General features: G+C 41.3%; 1 protein-coding gene across 3 annotated transcripts in view; it reads left to right on the forward strand.

The window, feature by feature from the left end:
- The window catches only part of nbas (NBAS subunit of NRZ tethering complex), a 156,315-nt gene that overhangs the window by 103,924 nt on the left and 30,050 nt on the right, over positions 1 to 22,341 (forward strand). For 2 of the 3 annotated variants that reach the window (XM_062437119.1, XM_062437120.1), the window contains exons 45-49: positions 2,302 to 2,642; positions 4,359 to 4,583; positions 8,643 to 8,845; positions 11,697 to 11,786; positions 12,499 to 12,676. In XM_062437119.1, coding sequence (XP_062293103.1) covers positions 2,302 to 2,642; positions 4,359 to 4,583; positions 8,643 to 8,845; positions 11,697 to 11,786; positions 12,499 to 12,676 — 1,037 coding nt within the window. Of the gene's footprint in view, positions 1 to 2,301; positions 2,643 to 3,457; positions 3,797 to 4,358; positions 4,584 to 8,642; positions 8,846 to 11,696; positions 11,787 to 12,498; positions 12,677 to 22,341 lie in introns of those variants that run through there. The other variant, XM_062437122.1, reaches the window with a different exon arrangement.

Genomic DNA, 22,341 nt, shown 5'->3' on the forward strand with positions numbered 1-22,341 from the left:
CGATTTTTTAAAAATACTTCTAACACTGTTTGGCTGATAAGCTTACATACTTGTTTTTGGAAAAGGCACACAATGAATTCCTCAGTGTGTGCTATAATGACCAAGACAGCTGAGTTTTCCTGCCCACTAAGCCATGCTGGCAGTGCCTACATGTACCAGGATGCATGGCTTATGACCTTCTGATGCCCAACACCCAAATCCACTCTGGCTTGAATAAATACTGCTAAATATCCGAGTCAACCAAAACACCAAAACATGTATCCTCCTCATACATAACATACTCCACAATCATATTTTGGGATTACATTTTCCCTGTTGGGAACGTAAGTAGTTTGCAATACAAGCGAAGAGAACAAGGAAGTTTTGTTTTTGAGCGGCATCTAGAGCACGCACCCAGGCTACCCCGAGGCGGGGACTGAATCCAAGCTGAAGTAGCCTGTAATTCTTCCTTGCCCCCAACTATGTCACTGTACATGTCAAATGATGGCACTGGTGCCGGAAGAACACGGATTTTGCAGCTACGGCCCAGAGACACAGGGAACATCAGCGACAACTTTCACACTTTATCCCTAATTTAGATAGCTAGAGATAAGATTGAAAATCGACAAAGTGGTCCTTTAACGTAACTTTAAACTCTGCAAAATGATGTAGTTAGTTAATGAAATCCTCACTGGCCATGGAGGGAAGGCTTAATTACAACCAAGCTAGTTAGCCAGACATGCTAACAGTTTCACCTTACACTAGAACAGAGAAACACACTGTTTCAACCATACCTTACACATTTGCGCTTGTTTTTTTTGATTTTGCAAAGGCTTGAAAAAAAATCCTTTCAAACTCTTGGACCCCATTGTGATGAAGCCCCATGCAAGGAGCTTCATCACGCAGAGAAATCCAAAGCTTAACAGACCTGCTGTGCCTAGTTCTGCTTGCTTAACTATAATTGGACAATCCCTGTTTGGTGGAGGGGTTTAGCTAACAGTCAACTGCACAGCTGCAGCAACATTAACACAAATAAACATACTCACACACATGTACATACATGCTGTCCACACCAAATGGACTAACACTCATGTACTAACACATATACTGATTTTTTGACACTTACAATCTAACACTCTGTATCTCTTTCTCTCTCATATACACATAGGCAAACACTGTTCAAACCTAACCCACACTTTCACACTTCTTAAGCAAAAGTGACACACAGGCTGTTGAGATGTCTCCAAGGCCACCGACTTTCTACTAACACTCCAACTCAAAGACATGCACACACTGAAAATGACTCATTGAAATCATGAAAAGAAACATGCGAGACACATTTGCAGAGGCATTCAGACAGTGTAGAGACAGGGAGTGTGTGTCCAATATTCATCACAGTTTCAGACACAGTACCAGGTGACTGTCTGAGTGGGCTCTCCTGAGTAAAGGGATGAGATGCTGCTTGGGTGTGGAAGAGATGGAGGCAGAGAGTAGAGTGGGTGGGGCAGGAAAGAGCCAGACAGAGAGAGAGAGAGTACATGTGTAAGTGTATGTAACTCTTATCTGCAGTTAAGTGTCCGTCTGGGCCTGTCTGAAAATATTGTGCGGGTGTGTGTACCCATCAGGGTTTTGTGCGTGTGTGTGTGTGTCTGTGTGTGCATGCGTGAGGGATCCCGAGCAGCGTTGACAGAGCCCTCCCCACAGGCAGACCCGTGTTAAATATTTAAAGCCCAGACAGGCTGTGGTGTTGCCACAGTAATATGTCTGTCTGATAGCGCTGGAGACCAAGAGCACGCTACTAGCTCTCTCTCTCACACACAAAACACACACATGCCCACCCACAAAGTAATGCAGTAGTAGGGGATATGGTGCACACAGACAGATCCACAAACAAACTGTACCCCTTTTCATGCAGACAGCACCACTTTCACACGCAAGCTGTGTTGTTCATGTCAACCTTTTAGCCCATTCTGTGTAGTTGCTTCGGTGCATCTCTCTTGTAATGGAATATCGAGCGTGCTTTGCATATCAAATCACTGTAATTACCCTGGAAGTGCTATATGGCTTGCAAATATCACGTGTAAAAACGGTAGTATAGAATGTACTGTATACATAGTAGAAAGCGTCTTCAACTTGACCTTATTTGTAAAGTGCCACTTTCTGAGCAGTGTTGCGTATGTTGTAGTTGTTTGAATGCAAGGCTATATATAAAATGTAGCTGGAATGCATTCATTATTATTTAAATGTCAGAATGTGTTATCAGAATAAATTTTATTCTTAATATCATTCTTTTTTTCAGAAAAAATGTTCTCTATCTTGCAGGCTTGAACTACCGCAAACTGACTGATGAATCACTGGATCCGCTGGCTGCTCTAGAACCAGTTCTGACCAGTCAGAACGTCCTGTCCATCTCCAAACTTGCCAATCGTCTTCCTGTACCTGGTGGTGGAGGGGTAACAGTCTCCCCCAGTGGAGTCCATGCAGTATGGCTGCAAAAGCTGTTTTGGAAAGGAGACCCTCAGTTGCTGAAAAGACCTCCGCAGAGTGACCAAGACTACCTCCATGCCTATGACACCTGTGCCAAATACCTGGACAGGCTGGTTCCTGCTGACACTATTAACTTCCTGGATAGCATTACCTTTTCTGCAGATGCAGCCAAGGATGTAAGCATAAATTGGGCTTGTTGTTCAGTTTTCCCCTAAGAAACAGCTGTCTTTTTTAATATAGATTACTACAAGACAGTAAAAAGCAAAGAAACAGAGGGAGCAAATAGTATGACACGGTACAGTGTAAATAAGGCTCTATTTTCTGTAGCTGTCTCTGACATGAACTAGTGGGAGTTGGGCAGACAGACAATTTGTAATTGCAGCACAGAAGGTACAGTTGTTGGTTCCAGCCAGCCACCCAGAAACTATTCATATGGTGTAAAGGGAAAAATCGTGGGGATTTCCAATCACTACATCAAACTGTCATACTCCTCACTCCATACTCTTCATCGTCTGACCAGTGTTCTCTCATTCCACTGGCTCAATTCTTTTTGGAACGTCAAAAGCCCTTTTTTCAATTTAAATACGTTATTCTGTCCACATCCACTCTCTGTCGCCTCAGAGCATATACCAGTCATGATTTATAAAAGAAATTATAAAATTGCACAAGAAATGTCAGCCACATAATTACAGCACTCTGAAAAATTGTCCTTCAGAGGAGTTAAAGTGCCTCTGTGCACCTTATCAATAGCAGCCCACTGTTTTTTTCACACAGGCAGACTACCATTTTTGTCTTATGCCCCCTCTCTACTTCTGTGAAACCGAGAGCGCTAATTGATACCTCTCCATTTCAGAGCCAATTAAACTCCAATTCCCAGCAGGCACTGTTTTCCCACTGTGCTTTGTAACATGCAGAATACCTCTCAGAACCCCACTGTCATCTCCCTCTGCTCTCACCCTCCTTCTCTTTTTCTATCCTTTTGAATCCTCAGAGGGAAAACCTTGACCCATCTCACTGTCTGACCTTTCTTAACGCCATTGCCCCCCATGGATTGATCTATTTCCCACAAGGCCAAGCAATGAGATGGATGGCAGGGACTTATCTTACATCCTACTAGATATATATATTTTGAAGGGAAACAGAGTGCATTGGCATTCTTCCTCCCCCCTCTGGAGTATTGATCTTCAGATCATCCTCCCTTGCTTCACCTCCAGCTTGTTTTCAAACCTTGCCCAAAGCTTTGACTGATGTTGGCTATCAGGCTCTATAAGACAAATACAGTATGGACACACTCATACACAAAAATGCATAAACACACTTATCCATAAAAGACATTGTACAGGTTTGTCAGGAAACACCATTTGAGTGATTATCCTGTTCGTGTGAAGAAAAGTGCTGTAAGTCTGAGCCAAGATGTCTAGCAAATGCAGAAGTTTGAGTAACTGTGTCTGAGTATGTGGTGTGAAGTTGGGTGATTCTTAAGTGTCTCCTTGGCGTTTGTGTATGTGTGTCCGTGTGTGTTTGTGTGTGTGATGGTTGTCAGTGCCTGCGCTCTTTCATGCAAGTGAGTAAAACCTCCTACAGCCAAAGGCCCTCTTTTCTCCCCATGAATGAATGGTTAACCTGCTCTCACTGAAAATAATCAATTACACGAGGCTGGCAGCTATGATCTTTCTCACTTACTCACTCACACACAGGCTTCTCAAATTTCTGATGCTATTTTGGTGCAAATACATTGCCTCCCCCCAACATGTTAAGTTTGAAATGTATGTACATAACCCACGCACCTCTCTTTTTCTCTCAATCTGACCCCCACCCCTTCCCCAATGTACTTTCCTCATCGCCTTCCTCCAACTCTTCTATTCCCTCCATCCTTTCCATTCTGTCTCCAGCTGAGCATTCAGGCGAGGTCGGAGGTGATAAAGCGAGCCACCAAAGCCCTGCGCCAGCTGGGTGAGAAGAGCAGGAAGAGAGGAGGCGAGAGTGGCGGGGAGCAGGAAGGAAAGGACCCAGCAGGGATGACTTTTGATGAGGCTCTAGCACACCTGCAACAATCACAAGCCCACCTGGACACTCTGAGCCATGCCTTCATTCTGTCACTCAAAGACAGCCAGCAGGTAGACCCCATCTGCCAGCCTCTTACGCCATTTTATGTTTTGAGAGTGAGAGGCACTTCTTTTTGTATATATGTTGTAAATGATTGGTTGAGTTCAATATATATTCATCCATTCAATCAATACACCAAGTCGTGTAGACACAGACATTTGCTGCAGTGCTTTGCAGTCGTGCTTTAGCATACGCTATGTTGAGCAATCAGTTCAAGCACTAGAGCTAATATGTTGACTCATTCTTAGAATTTACATGAAAAGTGATAGAAAAAATGAAAAAATATACTGTACTAAACTGTGATGTGGTGAGTGGGTGAATATATATTTGCTCACCTTAAAATAGTTCTGGAAATAAACCTATCTTCATTGGGTGAATGTATGTGGGATGATGCTGATAATGACGCTTCTTTATTTTTGAAATTAATTAATCTGCAGAACCTATATGAAATTACAGTAGCTTTTTTATTGCTAAAAGGGCAGAAGTCTTACTTTGAATAAAGCTTGTAACTCACTTTATTTTAATGTAAGAAAAGGTAATACTGGCAGAAGTAAGCACTAGTAATCATATACATCTAGTATGTTTGTCCATGTCAAATAACAGGTAGATTGACCAGTCAGCCAATCTATAAAAAACGTTTTATTTACTGACTTACTCACAACTATTCAACACACACAAACACACACTTGATCACTCTCACATTCCAATCTCTTTCCTTTTTATGGGGTCACCTTTAGCATGACGTACAGATTGTGTGTGTGTGTGTGTGTGTGTGTGTGTGTGTGTGTGTGTGTGTGTGTGTGTGTGTGTGTGTGTGTGTGTGTGTGTGTGTGTGTGTGTGTGTGTGTGTGTGTGTGTGTGTGTGTGTGTGTGTGTGTGTGTGTGTGTGTGTGTGTGTGTGTGTGTGTGTGTGTGTGTGTGTGTGCTGTATATTTTCGGGGTAGTTCTGCTCGACTAAGCTCTTCCCAGGCTCACTGGGACCAGTCAAGGCTATATTAATGTAAATCTATGGGCTGCTGTTTCAAATGAGCCCTGCCGTATGGCCGTATATACAGTATGTACACCATGCTGTATCTCATTAAGCAAAGTCACACTGACTTACCCCACTGTCACCTCCCTGTGGCTATGTGTGTGCGTACACAAAATGAATGTAAGGATAGAGGGCAGAGACGTTCTGATTTGATGAGCTGAGCGTTGCTATGCAACCAGGAGATATGCTCATGAAAACTGGCCATTTCTGACCCCCACACTGTGCAAGTTAATAATATTTAGCCCCTATTTTATCAGTGTTTAAAAGCACCTACACTCCATAATAGAGAAGATACAAGCATTATAAGACATAGCTGTAGGCTAAAGTCACAGGTGCACACACACACACAAACAAATAGACACACATTGCAACCTCTACTATGTAACTTCCCTTCCACCGGTGCAGGAAGTGATTTTATCCTTGGAGATAAATAAAAAGGATATAAGAACCAGGAAAGGGCAGATATGTGGAGAAAGATAGATAGAAGGAGCCCTGTAGGCTCTGTTTGGCCATACTGTGGTCATTCATCAAGTGTACGTGACCAGCTGCTGGGAATAATAGTGGATTGTAGAGGAATCCACCACAGACGCTTTGACCTGCGATGGGGACAGCAAATTACACACTGCAGATATTGTATATGGTACTGTGAAGATTTTTTGACATCCTGGGTCCATAGAATATCTCTTGAAAAGATAACGACAGTGCATGTGGACAAATTTGTGTCTCAGTTTATATTTCTGGAGTAAAACCTTCCCATACTCCTTTTATATTATGTATCATGAGTCCAATACGGTGTAGAGTATGAAAATCATTCCCATGATGATTATAGGCTGCATAGTAACGGAGGCAAATATGTTGCCATTGCTGTTTTTATGCCAGTATCTTATGTTAGCAGAATGTAACACATGTCCCCATCCGTCCTCCCATCCATTGATTTTCAAATACCTTGGCTGGTAAGGGTTGTGGTGGCTAAAGCCACACTGACCAGTCCTAGTTTCTTTTTTCCGACCAACTTCCTTCAGCTCTTCCAGGACCTTCGTTTTTTAGTTATGTAGCTCAACTCTGTCCTCAGCATATGCATTGCTTCTAACTGGTGCACAAATTCCTCATTAATAATGAATACCACCAAAAGATTCATTTGCTCTTCAATCCTGCGGCAGGTGCGTCCCTATACTGAGAGGCAACCATGGTATCAAACTCAACTCACAAACTGTGTGATGTGCACACTGCTGCAGTGCACATCAGAGATTACAGTGATGCCAAAAGAATCATCATCATTTACAAAAAGCAGTGATTCCACCCAAATGTTACCCAATAGACACTTTCCCTTGATATTCTTACCATGACTATAATAAGAATATCATATATCAGGAATATATGATATCCATAAATCATGAATATCATATGAATATTAGGAATATCATGCATCATATGAATATCAATACCCTGCCCTGAATTTCCTGTCTATGAATATTACAAAGATGAGAGGTGACAAGGAGCACTATTCTCAGGGTCCTATGCCAATGCTAATTGTGCTTGACTTAATGCCAAGAATGTCAATATCTTGCACAAAGTGTACAGGGAATAAAGCACAGCACTCCATAACGTCCCAGAACCACCCACAGCATACTTTGGGTTCAACGATTATACTGTAAGCTTTTTCCAGATTTATAAAAGAGAATGTAGACTGCTTTAGGAAATTCTCGTGCCCGCTGATATGTATCGGAGAAAGGGTAAATACCCCTTTTCCAGATCCACGGTCACTGTTTTTGGTATCCATGTGACATAATAGCCAGACAAAACTGCATTTCAGGGTGAATCCACCTAACTATTGTCACCATTGCAACACTAGTTGTCATTTACATGTCAAATGTTGTTGTTTTTTTCTCAAGACATTAAAGTGGCACATGGTACATCACCTGTTCTCCAAAACCTTGCATTTCTAGCAGTATTGTGCATTTAGCGTCTTTGAAGCCTGTCACAACCCCAGGTTTTCATGCTGTTACTACAGTTCATTCAGACTTGTTTTTTACCCACTGATATTTCTCCATTTACTTTGGTGTTGCCTGTGTCAACCAGTCATGAAAGGTGTCAATCTCAAGCTTCTTGGCAGCTTTCCTTGCCACTTGTGTCAACTAGTTTGTTGTACTGATGGTGCAATAACAGCCACTTACACCTTCAGAACATAGCTCTTTGCAGCTGCTATTAAGAAGAGGTTTGGACAGGATCCATTCAGATTTAATGTACTCTACCTCAGGAAAATGTTTGCACCATTTGACAATTCTTTTAATGGATGAAGAACAAGAATTACATTTAGAAAGTAGTAGATTTTATGTTAAGATAAGATAAGTCTTAATTGCCCCAGAGGGAAATTTGCCTTGTACAAACAATACTGCTGCTGCACAGTACCAAATAATTCAACAGGAATACACTTCATGCATATCCTGAATAACAAGATAAAAAATGGATATACAATATATATTTCATGATAAATACTAAAAATCAATACACCCAACTAACCAAACATTGCTGATAGAAACATAAAGATATTACCATTGTTCAAGTTCCATATCCTAAATCCTTTGGCACTAACACACATACGCCAGACTAGATATCATTTCTGACTTTTTCTAGGTTGAGATTCTCAGCCTTTTTTATTGGAAGAGAGAAAAACCAGCAAAGAAGAGCAGGATAGTAGAAAGGGCGAACAGGTTCCAGCCAGAGCCATCCTCTGGGTTAATACCTGTAGAAAACATAACCAACAATAAAGTTAACTCACTAAACTTCTGTACTTCCCACACTTCTCTGCTCAATCTCACTTTTCTGTGCACTCCTTTCACTCTTACTTTATTTTTTCTTCAATTTCGTTCTCTGAAATCTTGTGTATTGTTTCTGACTTTTGCCTTTTGGAGACTCTTTCCTCTGCTCTCTGGCGTCATTATTTATTTGTCACTGTCTGTCTTTTAGATATTTTACCAATGTGGTCAAATATGTTGGCTCTACCAAACACTATCTTCTTGCCTTTCTTTCTTTATTCCAGGAACAGCTGCAGGGTTACAGTCAGCTATATGATTTGTCCCGATCTGAGAGGTCAAAAGTACACGAGCTGGCAGTCACCATGGCAACTGATGGGCAGCCTCTGGAGCGCGTTGGAGAGCTTCTGAGCTTGGCTGTGGGATCCCTGGACATGTCTGTCAAAAGTGTGCTTCATGATGCGGTAGAGAGAGTAGTGGCTGCACTCAGGTATTTGTTTCTCTCCTTCTGTTGGCTCTTTGTCTCTTTAATAGATAGAGATAGAAATAGATACAAAATGTTCCTATTGAGAAAGTTTACACTGTAATGTAATGTAACGTCAAATGCAATGATATATTAAACTATGAAGTAGTTTCTCTTTAGGCTACACTGTACACATGACATGGAAAGGCTACATTTTATACATTGACATTTTAGGCAAAATAAGGAATTTTAAATGACAAAAAGATAACCTTACATATTTTAACAAAAACAAAATTGTGTGTGTGTGTGATATAGAGAGTGAGAGAATCTATGTTCACTTGGTTATTAATCATGGAAGGTGCTGAACACTGGAGGTTTCCTGTTGTTTTTTTAGAAAATCAGTTAATAATAGGACGGCGCTGAGAAAATGACACTGTTGTAGGCCTGTGCACTGTATGCTACCAAGATATCACCCACTGTGACAAACCTAACAAAGGAAGGAGGAAAATCAAGTCATCAGATTGGTTTATGTGCTTCCTATTTTGCCTATTTTAATCTGTTTCACATTTACAGTCGCACCTTGTCAAACAGCGTTATCATCCACATGTACCGCTTTCATACCTGTCTGGTCAGATTACATACAGTATATATGTATAAAACATATATATCTGTCAAAGAAGTCAGATTAAGAGAAGGCGGATATGTATATCTACCTCGAAGCAGGCTATATGATGCATATTCTAAATTACTGAAGGACACCGGCCCAACACACCACCTACTCATCTCTGTTGGTTCTTATGTGGAAAATATACTGTGTATTTGGCCACTTTGGGCTCAGCGTGTTGATGGGGGAAAAGCACTGTCAAAACAAATGCCTGAAGTGCTGAATTGAATCTACAGTAGCTGCCTGTGGGAGTTGAGCTCACAGCATTTTATTGGTGTCTTCCTGCTCCCTGCATTCAAAACGAAGTGAGAGATGATTCACCTAGACATTTCTGCAGAGCTACTCTAATTTACAGCCTTGGAAAATACTTGAATATTGCACAACTTAACATTCACCAACCACAATTTGGATGTTATTTGAAGTTTGATTATTGATGTTACTTAGAAAAAGAAAAACTAAACTCATGGTAGTAAGTTTTTTTTCATTTAATATCCATTTTTTTATGTTTGTCTATTTTGAAGAACCTTGTGTGGTTATTCTGACAGACCAATGATTCAGATTTTACTGACAGAGGCAGATATCATCAGGCCATCTGATTGGCTTGATAAATGAGTGCCGATCGCCTTGATTATATTCCTGCCTCATTTCCTGCTTCTTTATGGCTGCTCAATGGCGCATGGTGCAGATAGATGGCACCTGCATTTACACACATACACACACACACACACACACACACACCTGAAAATACTTTTTGTGTGTTGCATTTGTAGTTAAGTCGACATGTGCACTGTCCCCAGCGAACACACACTCTATACACACACTTTGTCTGCATGCGCACACTCTTCTCCTTTCTCTGATTCATTATCTCCTTATAATTAATGCAGCCTGATACAGCCTGATCTGGAGGTGTTCACCTCCAGATCTCACTGTGCTCCCACACCAATACACACACTCACTCAGTCTCTGTGTGTGTGTGTGTGTGTGTGTGTCTGTGTGTGTGTGTGTTTTGGGTGTTGGGTGCAGCCTTACATATTCCCTGGGGGTTTTCTTCCCCTTGAACATGTCGCTCAGTGTTTTTGCATATGAATATCCCTATATGGATTCCAGTATGAGTATCTGCGTGCATGCTTTTGTGTGTCTGTTGTTGCAGGGGCTTCCTGAAGCATTGTGTTTGGCAGGTATGAATGAGCCGGTCTTGTTTTTGGCTTTCTCAAAGCCCTCAGTCTGATGCAGCAGGCATTCCTGAGCCTCTCACTAATGGCCATCTTTTGTATCTGTCATAACTATTCTGTGTTTGTGTGTTGCTGTGTTATGAGCTTTGAAGAGAAAATGTAAGTGGTAAAATGCAATAAAGAAAATGCTGCGTCGCCTTTTCACTTTTCGCCAGATCATTTGTATGTTGTGTGTGTGTGTGTGTGTGTGTGTGTGTGTGTGTGTGTGTGTGTGTGTGTGTGTGTGTGTGTGTGTGTGTGTGTGTGTGTGTGTGTGTGTGTGTGTGTGTGTGTGTGTGTGTGTGTGTGTGTGTGTGTGTGTGTGTGTGTGTGTGTGTGCCGTGCGCCGTGCATGTAAGGGGCCTGGGTGATTTTTTGTGTGTATGTGAGCGCACACGAGCCCAGCGGCAAAGTGGAGTCGAGTCAGGGGAAATCACCATTTTTTTCCCCTTTCTGTCTTTGTGAAGAATGGCCTTCCTCTTGCAACATACTGTACAGTACACACGCGCGCGCTCTGCTGCATTATTCACAGCCACACTGGGAAATACACTAATGACGCTGCAGAAAGATCACAAATTTAAAACACCTTTTTAAGCACACCTACAACACTGTGCTGTGCCTTCATCATTGACACCTCATTTGAAATAAGAAACCTCTTTTATCAACGTTAAATGATTAATTAATATATATTCTGGTGAATTTCTCCAGCATCATCCTGGAGCCTAAGAAGTTGTTGGAGACAGGTTTTAAATGTTTTTTTGTCGCTTTGTTTTCCTAGGACTGAAAATAATTTCATGATAGTTCAGTTTTACAAAGCTGCACTTGCTTCAAACATTTTAATCGCTGCCAGACATGTTTTTAACTAACACTGTCCCTGAGAAGAAAGCCTTTGATTTTCTTTTTTCTCTCACTACTTGTCCCTGGACGTTGTGGTAATTTGAAAATCTTATCTTAATTAGCGTATTATGTAAGATGATTGTGGTGATGTGGTTTGTTTTTTCAGTGGAGACCCAGACGCCTTGACAAATTACCCACAACCCCTTAGGGTCCTGGAAGCCATGGTGACCGCTGTGCACAACAGCGTGCAGAGTGGGTAGGTTACATATGTCCACACGCACACGCAAACCACATATATATGAACATACACTATATACAAACTGTAGAAACTTACTCTTAGTGACATTTATTTATTGCTTTCCTTAAACTGAATTGTCCTCATAGAGCAGAGGGTCAGATTAGACACTTGTGAATCAAATAATTCAAAAGCATGTCTAAATAATCCAAAATAGTGTTATTTTTTTTCAGTCATACATAAATCAAACAAGCCTCTGTTTTTCCACCCCTGTCAATCTCTCTTTACACTCTGCCTCTTTTCAGCTCTATTCAAGGTTTGAAATTAACACCTGCAGAGGGTCAAATGCCAGTAAATTGCCTGTTAGGCAGTTAAATCAACAAGAGTCACCTGTCAACCTTTTTTTGCGATGACAGCATTTTGACAGCACCGGTTATACCCTGGTCTGCTCTTTGTGACCATCAGCCAATCAAAATAATAATCAAAATAGCATCTAGTTTTTTCCCCCTATGCGGTCAACATTTATTTTTACACACAAATGCAGCAAGGTATTGTTTTTGTTTTGTGAAAGATAAGCAAAAAATATATATATATAGTCTGCTGTCTATTTGATAACTGAAATTATTATATTTTTTCTTACAATAGCCTTAACACCTACGCTTTATCTCTGCCACCTCATTTTTGCCTCACTCCTCCTGTCTGACTGCTGTCGTTCCCACCCTCTCTCTCACAGCATGGTGACTTCAGATGACCTGCTGGCGTGGCTCAGTCCATTCTGCGGTGACGCGTCGTTACCTGTGCGGCCTCGGATTGATGTGCTGCAAATCCTGGAGAGTAACTTCAGCCTCCGGGACAGTGACGTTCGTCTTCTACTGCTCTACAGAACTCAGGCTGTTCTCAAAGACCGAGAGGTAACGTGAAAAGATGCCTGTGTCCCACATGCACACACAAATGACACATCAGTCACTTACTACTGTAACAGATTGTGAATGAGAAAGATATTAAGCATACATTACTTGAGGAACAACTTTAAGCTAAAGCACTTTAAAACAGTGAACTGGTGCTTGAACTGAAGGAGGCTACAGATGTCTGGATTCTTTTCTTCTTTTCTTTTTGTCCAAGGTCATAACATCAAATACTGGGTCATTAATTTTGAAAAGGCACTAGGAATTGATTGGTGGAGAGACGAGTTAAGTGGAAGGAGAACAGAGTAGAAATGCGCTGGTGAAGACGTGATGGGGATGGATAAATAACTGACTCATCCTGTCATGAAACATGTGAATGTTGACATGTGCCTTCCCATCAAGTAACATTATGGACGAAGGAGGAAGGAGCTCTTTACTGATTTAAATTTGTTCTGTGAATTACAAGGATATGTGTCATAAGTCATACATTAGATAAAATGATGTTCCTCTTTATTGTAATCTTTATAAAAGGAAATGAATATTAAATCTCAAGAGGTGATTCACTCCTGTCATTAAATAATTTTTTTAAAGTATTTGTGAATGGATTTCATAACAGTTGAGGCATTGCTGCAAAAATAATCATACAACCTGTAAAAAGTGAACAAAAATTTGATCTAACAAAATCCAACTGAAAATAGCAGTGATGCATCAGAGTAAGAGCCTGAATACGTGTGTTCTGCACTAAACAAGACATTTGAAGCTTACAAAGACTAATGCAGTTCTGTGTTTACTATTTTACTATATTTCACAATCATGCTTGACAAAAGAAACATAATACCAATTCAAGAGCTCACACACATTCAAGGCATTTGCAGTGCCAAAAACACACAATGCTGTGCTTAAGATATGGGCCCATTTTTGGATAAAACATTTAAGAATATGCAAACTACAAATGATGGTGAATCACTTGTTTAAAGAGAACATCATTAGCTTAAATTGAATCTGTGGAAACAGATCCTCAGCAGTGATTTGAACTGTGCTTTAGTGGGCTTATCACAACAGAAAATGTCCTGCCAATGAAGATTCTGGCTCCTTTAGTCTTACTAATAGAGATAAATGTATTGGCTTATTTGTTAATGTAAATGTGACACAACACTTACAACACTTAAAATGTAAGAGAGCACATAAATGCTTGTAAGCATTTGTTAATCCACGGTATTGTAGTATTGTGTAATACTGTATATATAATGTATATATAGTGTCTGTGTTTGAGAATCCTGGTTGTTGGCATTTTTATGTTTGCACATATGCTTCCACCTTCCCTCCCCGCTGTAACCTACTATTGAATGGCTAGTCATTAAGTTTCCTGACTAATTATTGGTCTGAGCTGGTTAATTAATGTGTAAATGTATGCATGCAGCCGTGGGCCATTGTCAGTGCAGGTAGATAGGTGTGTGAGCCCAGACTCTTTAACTAATTGGGTGCACTCCCGACATTTGGCAGGCTCTGACGAATCACACTCACACAGGCGGGCGCACATGTGCAGTCTTAAGGGAGTGTGCATCCAAGGGATCAGTTAATTAATCTTGTAAAAGAAGTCTCGATGTAAGAGCGAGACTCATTTCAGATGAAGTGCCACTTTCTCTTCTCTTACATTTTGCCCCCTAATTGGAGTGACACTTCATTGTCTCCACTAGCTGTTGCCCAGCTGAAAGCAGTGGCACAGTATTCATATTGGCTAGCCTGGTGTCACCCTTAAGAAGAGCTGGCATTAATGGCAGCATGTTGATGCCCTGAGGCCTTGCCAGAGACATGGTAGTGCCCCTCTCTGACCTCATCATGTTGGCCGAACGCCAGAATGACAGGAGAAAGCAGAGGAAGTGGAAAACAGGGAAGTGGTGTGCTCGAACGCCACTGACACGACAGGGGGAAAGAGGGAAGGAAAATAGTTGGTATTGTTCCCTCTCTGTCCCTTAAGTCCCTCAACTAATCAGCAACTCCCTTCTGTGTCCCACAGGCTACCAGACACACACAAAGCCACTGTATCCATATTTTGCTGCAGCCCTCCTGTGTAGTACACACATACATACGCACACTCATTCAGTCACACACAAACAGACTGCCTGCTGTGATTTCCATGACAACCGGGCTGTCGAGCCACAGTTTGTGAGTGAAACTGATAGCAGTAGTATGTTTAAGTTGGAGTTTCTCTCATCTTTCCTTTCCGCCGCTGTCTGTTTGCTTTTCTGACAAAGGCGCCTGATTAGTACTGTCGTCTGCGATCAAAGGCAGCCGCGAAATAGCTATATAAGCTCACACACACATACAGCTTAGCCACATGTATATGTAAGTACACACATACACAGACAGACACTATGTACGTCTTAATTCAGAGATGAGACGTAACCAAGTAACCAGGGTTAGCTAATATTGCTTTGATCTTAGAAATGAATCTGTCCTCTCTATCCTTTCTGTCTCTCACTCCTCTTCTTTCTTTCTGTCTGTCCTTACCTCTTCCTATCTCTGATGTGCCAAGTGTAAAACTCCACCTCTCTGTGTTTCTTTTTCGGCTCTCTTTTCTCCTCAGTATCAACAATACTGAAAAGCCATTTATGAATCAAAGGAGTAAAGCAAAACTTATTTCACAGAGTGCCCATGAACCTCAAAAGTCTTTATTTTCATTAATTGTTTGCTCCAAATTAAGAAAAAGGAAACTAATATTTTATTTTGGAAAGAGTTATTCCACAACAGAGAATAAAACAGAAAAATGTGAATAGTAGAGGAGAAAAAACTACAGGCTGTATGTTTTTTAAAGTTTTTGATTATTCAAGATCAAAATTGCCGTCATTTGGCCCTTTTATCATGCAACAACTCGGCTTGGTTAATTGTCACTGATAAATTACACCCATTATGCTAGACTTACATTATGTCTGCCCATGTTTCCCTGTAAAAACATTTTGATTTATGTACGGATGTGGGTGTTATTTAAAATGCAACAAGAAGACTAAAAAGCAAATAATTAGCTGTGGGTTTGGCTATTAAATACTATTAAGGTTTATTGGGAGGAAAATGGTAATGTCACAGATATAAAGCATAATATCAGAGTGATGTTGTTTAGCTGCGCCATTATTATTGTATCTGAATTCATCTGCCCTACTGCAGTGACACCACCTGACCACAGCTGCTGACTTTCTGGCAGACAGGGCAAGCCGAAAGAAAATGATGATATTATTTTACAACTTAACAGGAAAGATGTAGTTTCTTGAGATATTTTTTGACACAAGGATTTAATAATATTAGCCCAGGCTGTTATTCCTTTGGTTAGAGATCTTCCAAGCAGTTGGCAGCCTGTCAGACCAAAATGAACTGCAGCAAATAGGGTCAATGGGGAAAAAAACAAATACTTCAAGCCAAAAACACAATATTTCAACCAACATAACCGAATAAAACTATATTTTTTATTAGATTTCATAAAACCTTACTCTTCTATCTCTGTTCAGATGCATGAATGGTTTGACATTTTGGAAATACACTTATTTGCGGAGAGTTTGATGAGAAGATTGAGAGGGGTCAGTCTTCTCAACTAACTCTTAAAAAAGCATATAAGATTTTTACCAAAGTGTCAAACTTTTTTTTTAAACTAGTTTATTAATTGCAATCTTTTAGTAAGAAGTTTCTCTTATAACTTTGTCTAATATGTTGCAGAGAAATCTTTTCTCACTTCCTACTTATTATTTTTGTCTGATAAGCCTCCAACAGACTCTTAGATCTCTGACTGTGGGGCTCGCAGCCTGAAAAGAAGTCAAACCAATTTATGTTAAAAAAAAATCAGAATTATCCCTTTACATTTTGCCTAAATAAAATAAGCAAACTAATATCCACCAGCTCACAAAGCCCTCTGATAAAATTTCTGAACCACATTTGAATTCAGGGTGCAGTATAGCTAAAAGGCTGTTGGCTTTCCAGCTTTCTTTTCATTCTCCCGTCTCCTGATAAACTGGTTGTGTGTGTTTCAAGGCTGCATTGTGTATTCCTACATATCTGATTCACTTGCTGTGTAATCCTCTATCCTTGCCTCATTGCCTTTTGCGCACACCTCTTTGACAGTATGTCAAAAAAAAAAAAACAGATCCTCGCAGTCTGTTAGGATCTGAAAAGTGTTGTAGTATTTACATGCTTGTCCAAGCCTCCTTCTCCCTCTGCCTGCTTGTATCTGCATGTTTCTGCCTATACATCCTCTTCAATATACAGTATACTGGCATTTTTGTATTATTCATCCCAGACAGACACACACACATGCATTTATGCATGCCGGCCTGCAAAAGGACTAGACGAACACTAGTATGATGGATGCTGTTTTGCCCAGTGGTGTCCAGACTGGGTCAGGCCAGGCCATGTCAGTGGAAAGGCCACTGCATGATTCACAGCTGCTGTCTCGCACAACCCAGCAATGATAGATCAGAGGGAAACAGATTTAGAGAGAGAGGTAGTAGGGAAAATAATGATAGATCAGAGACATAAAAAGAGAAAGATTCAAAGATGCTATTGAAGCAGAAAGAGAGAACAACAGGCTGCTTACCATTCCAATACATCATGCTTCCTTTCACCTTTAGCATCCTAACAATCTCAGTCACACACACACACACACACACACACACACACACACACACACACACACACACACACACACACACACACACACACACACACACACACAACACACACACACATAAACACAAACACACCTAAAACAAGGGAGGTATTAATGAGCTCAATTGAAATGGGTGTGAGGGGTGAAGCCAGAGATAGATTTTGTGACTTCATTATGAATGATTAGTCATAACAGCAGGGCATCCAAATGTCACCTCTGTCAAGACTGGAGGGTCATTTTGTCTGTGTGCCTTTCTCTGTGTGTATATTGTGCATTTAGCCTCCATGTCACTAAAAACAATATGCCTAGGGTTATTTGTGTATGGCATTTCACAGACAAATGTCCCCTGTGTGTGCGCTTATACTGCATGTGTGCATACAGGCTTGTAATTCACTCTTTGCTGTAGCCTTGATTTTATTGTGAGAATATAGTAATTACTGTGCTAAACCCCATGGCAGTGTTAACATTAATGCCCACATACACATAAATACCACAGTGAAGGTAGGTGAACCCGGTCATTGCGTCAAGGTCTTCACACCTGTGTGCACTCTAAATCATGCAGAGCATAGGGAAAGGTTGTATGGGAAAATCTCCTGCATATGTGTGTTTCTGTGTGTGTACATGTGCATGAAGTCATCATCTGAGCTCGTCACCCCATGATCATCAACAGCGATAGCTGATTCAAGCTACAAGCCCCTTTCCCCCCTGTCAGTGTCATGGATCATTTGCTGTGGCACACTGTTGTGGTGTTGTGCTGTTTGGCCTTGTGTTGTGTTTCCTGTCTAATATGGATGAACTGAGCAGAGCAGAGCAGGATGTGTAGTTGCACTCTGTCAGCCTACAGTCTGCAGCTACATAGCCTCTGGACCCCACATGTTAGCCTGATCTAGCCTTCATTTGACTTTCCCAAAGCATGCCTTCATTCTTGTTTTATTTTACCTCTGCTTTGAACAGATTTTTTATGATTTCATGCAAAGTCACATGGAATAAAGTACTGCATAATGCATCTGAGAGCAGGGGCGCTGTAAGTGGGCGAAAAGTTAGGATGATTCTAAGCCCTTGATTGACAAATGGTTCAGTCCTGTCTCCTATCAATGTCAGTAGATATTGTACTATGTATATATATATATATATATATATATATATATATATATATATATATATGTACTGTATATTTGTATTTTACTACAAAATAATTGCAAGCCTTTGCAGGTAGAGGTGTGGTTACAGCAATTGCGCACTGGTGTTGCCTGGTGTTACCTATATGCATCCCAGAGAACAAAATTCTATCTTTACAGTATTCGATTTTGGATTTTTTTTTTTTTTTACTTAACGTGTTGCTTTTCTTTCATTACCACCGTATTTAGCACCTCACTGTCATCATGGCATCCAGACACACTCAGCATACGCCAATCAAACTCCTGCATTTGCTATAGACCACACGTCCTGCTTATGCCTCTCTCCTGTTGTCTTCTTCCTGGTCTCTTAATCAGTCTCCTGGTGTCTCACTCAACCTTTATTTCTCTTTCTGTAGAAGGATAAGATGGTGATTCTCAATTTGTATGCACCAATTAAGCAGAAAATTACAGAATTCTGGAGTTTCTGGACATGGTGTAATGGGGAGAAGCTTACACACGCATGCACACACAGGGACAGACCTGGACAATTTAAACGGATAAGTCATTTGCATATGGACCACATGCACATTTGGTTGATACACATAGTTTATTACATGATTAGTAGTGTTAGGAAGTCTGAATATTTGTCTGGGTTTTTATGCATTCATGAATATGTGTGTGAACATGTATGTACTGTATGTTCTCCCCTTTTGCTTTAGTGTAGTAAAACCTCCATCTCTGAATATTAAGACCGCAGTTTGAAGTATGCAAAACCACAGTGCCAAGATTACCCACGATTCATAGACTTAGCCCTGAAAGACATAAAAAACCCCACATAAAAGCAAAGGGTGACAACTGCACAGATGAGTGGCACATTTCATTGTGACTAAAGTATCTGTTTGATAGGACAGGAATATATACAGCGTGGGTTTTGTTGTTGGTTGCCAGAGCGATATGTTTTGCCGATTATTGCCATTTTGCGCCTCTGGTGCCATCATCATCATCATCATCATCATCATCTGCAGTCACTCGAAGCGAGTATGACTGTCCGTTCATTTGGCTCTACTTGTGGATCTTCAGATGGCTCTAGAGGCCAATAAACAATCCACATACTTAGGTGCAATGTGGGCAGGGAAGAGTGGTGGTGGTTGGTGGTTGCTGAGCCTTTTTCTCTACTTTCTTGCGGTGCTGTCGCTTTGTCTCTGCGGCACCTATATGATGTGCAACTCCCAGTTTCCAGCTTGATGTGATGTGGAATTTCTTTAGTCCAGCCAGTGACTTGCTGACTTCCTTCAGCTAGGAGTACAGGATCTGTTTGGGGAGATGTGTATTGGACATGCCTGGCCTGTCCATTGGAGATAGTGCAGCATTATTGTGGTGGTGATACTGGTTGTTGGCTTCCTCCAGAACCTCCCCTGAAGTTGGTTCTTTTGTCATCCCAGCTAATCCTCAGAGTGTTTCATAAGGATCTTTGGTGGTGTTGTTCCAGGGTTCTCCCCTGACACCCCTGAGCTCTGGGCGAAGTAATTCTTTTCCCCAGACATTGAGTAGGGCATGGATGTGGTACGGGAGCTGTGGTCCACCTTCCTTTAAGATCTCAGCTGGGATTTCATCTGGACCTGCAGCCGTGTTGTTCTTAAGGCTACTGATGGCATCTTGAACTTCTGTCATGGTGCGAGGTTCCTCCATGGCTTCTCTATTAGGACTCGGTGGGATGTGGCTGGCAATGTCTGGTTCAGTTGTGCTGTCAAGTTTGAGGAGTTTGTGAAAGTGATCCTTTCATCAGGCATTAATGGACTCAATGTCCTTTAGCAACTCTTGTCCATCCTTTCAATGCAGTGGGTTTAAGCTGCAGTAGCTTATACCATAGATGGCCTCAGTAGCACTAAAAAAGTCAGCCATCAACCGCCGTCTGTTCTGTGTTGAGGTCTCGGTTGGATTGCTCTTTGTCAGGGACCTCCCTCTCGACCTTACTGCCATGGATGACCCTACCAGGGGCAGAGCTCCAGACAGCTCCACTCTCGGGATCTCAGAACCACTCTTCACCATGACGAGGTGACAATCCATGGAGAAGGGTTGTTACCTCTGGTGCATACACACAGACGCACAGACACATACACACTAAGATATTACACACATATAGACAAATGGGTTTAATTTCGTCCTGATCCAGTGCAAGTTGAAACCTGTAAAAGAACTTTAGGAATTGTTACACCAGGGATTGTGTGGAGAAAAAAAAAAGGATTTGCAGAGGTGAAGGCCAGTCAGAGAGGAGAAGCTGGACAGGAAAGTTGAAAAAGATTTGTCTGATGAAAGCAAATGAGCCAGGACAGGAGCGAGAGGGTTATACAAGACGAGAATGAGAAAGCATAGTCTCTTCCCCAAGTAGATAAATAATAAATGTGATGGGTTGATGATTCAGTCAAAAAAACACCAGAGAGGAGGCCTGCAATAAAATAAACAAGAAAAGAGGGGTTGTGGAGAGGGAGACAGACAAGAGGAGAAATAAGGAGAAAAGAGCCTGAGAACAGTTAAAGTGATAAGAGTGGGCAGCACAGAGCCAGATAAGAAAGAAGGAGAAAGAAAGTAAAATCTGAGATGAAGGCGGGCCACTCATGCACTTTTATCTTTTTTGGCAAGCTCTACTGTGTAGCACCAGGTAAAGGCTTTACTTAAAGAGGCATGATTCAACCTGAAAATATGTGTGCTCAACCTTAAACATCCTCTCACATCTACATGTGAAGTACTGTTTCAACTCTGTAATTTAAATTTTACATTTATAGCATTTAGCTGATACTTATCATCATGAATGTTTTTGAGTATTAGTGCACACACCACAAATCTTTTAGTAGTTTCCCTTTTCCTTGGCCTTCCTCACTCCTTGAATAATCATTAGCTCCTACATGTATGCATGATTAAGGACAGGTTGGAGTCTTGTGCAGAAATGGGTTTAATATTAAAATATATTGTAATTCCTGCTTACAGGTATGTGTGTGCTTATTATTGATGTCACCGTGGTGTCATGCCAAGCGTATGTCAAGATATTTCAAGCTACAAGCTTGTTCATTCCTTCTAACCTTAATCTACTCTTTCTCTCTAACTACTCCTCTTCTGTGTTTTGTCTTTTGAGCTCCCGCTTTTTATCTTCTCTCCTCTCACTCTTCTTCCCCTCCTGAGGCGTGTACCATTATGTATACTCAGGTGCCATGTTATACAACGTGGATGTACCCCAGATTACAGAAGGAGAGAGAGCAAAAAAAACAAACCATAACAAATAGAAGGAGCGGTTGGAGAAGCTGCATTTGTTTGTCATTGCACTCATCTCGTCATGTCATACTTTGCATGCACAAGGGTGTCTGTGTGCATTTGTTTGTTCTCTACGGTTGTGCGTGTCTTTATCTTTGTGCTTATGTTTCATATGCATGTTTTATATGTTTCACTTTCAAGCTGTAATAAACTCCCTAACCCCCACAGGCCCTGAGGCTTTGCCCTTTTGTGTTTGCTTCTCTTTGCTCTCATTTTGTCTGAAACCTGCACTCTCTTATCATCCCCGCTCGTTTTCTCGGCATTGCTCAGTCTCTCCCTCTCTCTCCCAGCCTCTCTCTCCCCTTGTGAAGTGTGCGACCTCTGCAACATTATTCTGCCCGTCGCTTGGGACATTAGCCAGAGTGGGTCAATGAATATTGATAAGCTCATTCAGAGCACACTCAGTAAAGGCCAGACACAGAGATCTCTGGATCCCACGGCTCAACCGGCACTCCCAGTCGGATACATTGACATACCCACATCCAGTGTTCTCCCCCTCTCCCTTCCCTAGCTTTTCCTCTCCCTCTGAGGTCAAGGACTCACATAAGTCACAGAAAAGATTATCAGGCAGATTTGTTGATGGGGGCATAAGTTCA

This window comes from Scomber scombrus, chromosome 17 (genome assembly GCF_963691925.1).
Source record: "Scomber scombrus chromosome 17, fScoSco1.1, whole genome shotgun sequence".
Taxonomy (NCBI): domain Eukaryota; kingdom Metazoa; phylum Chordata; class Actinopteri; order Scombriformes; family Scombridae; genus Scomber; species Scomber scombrus.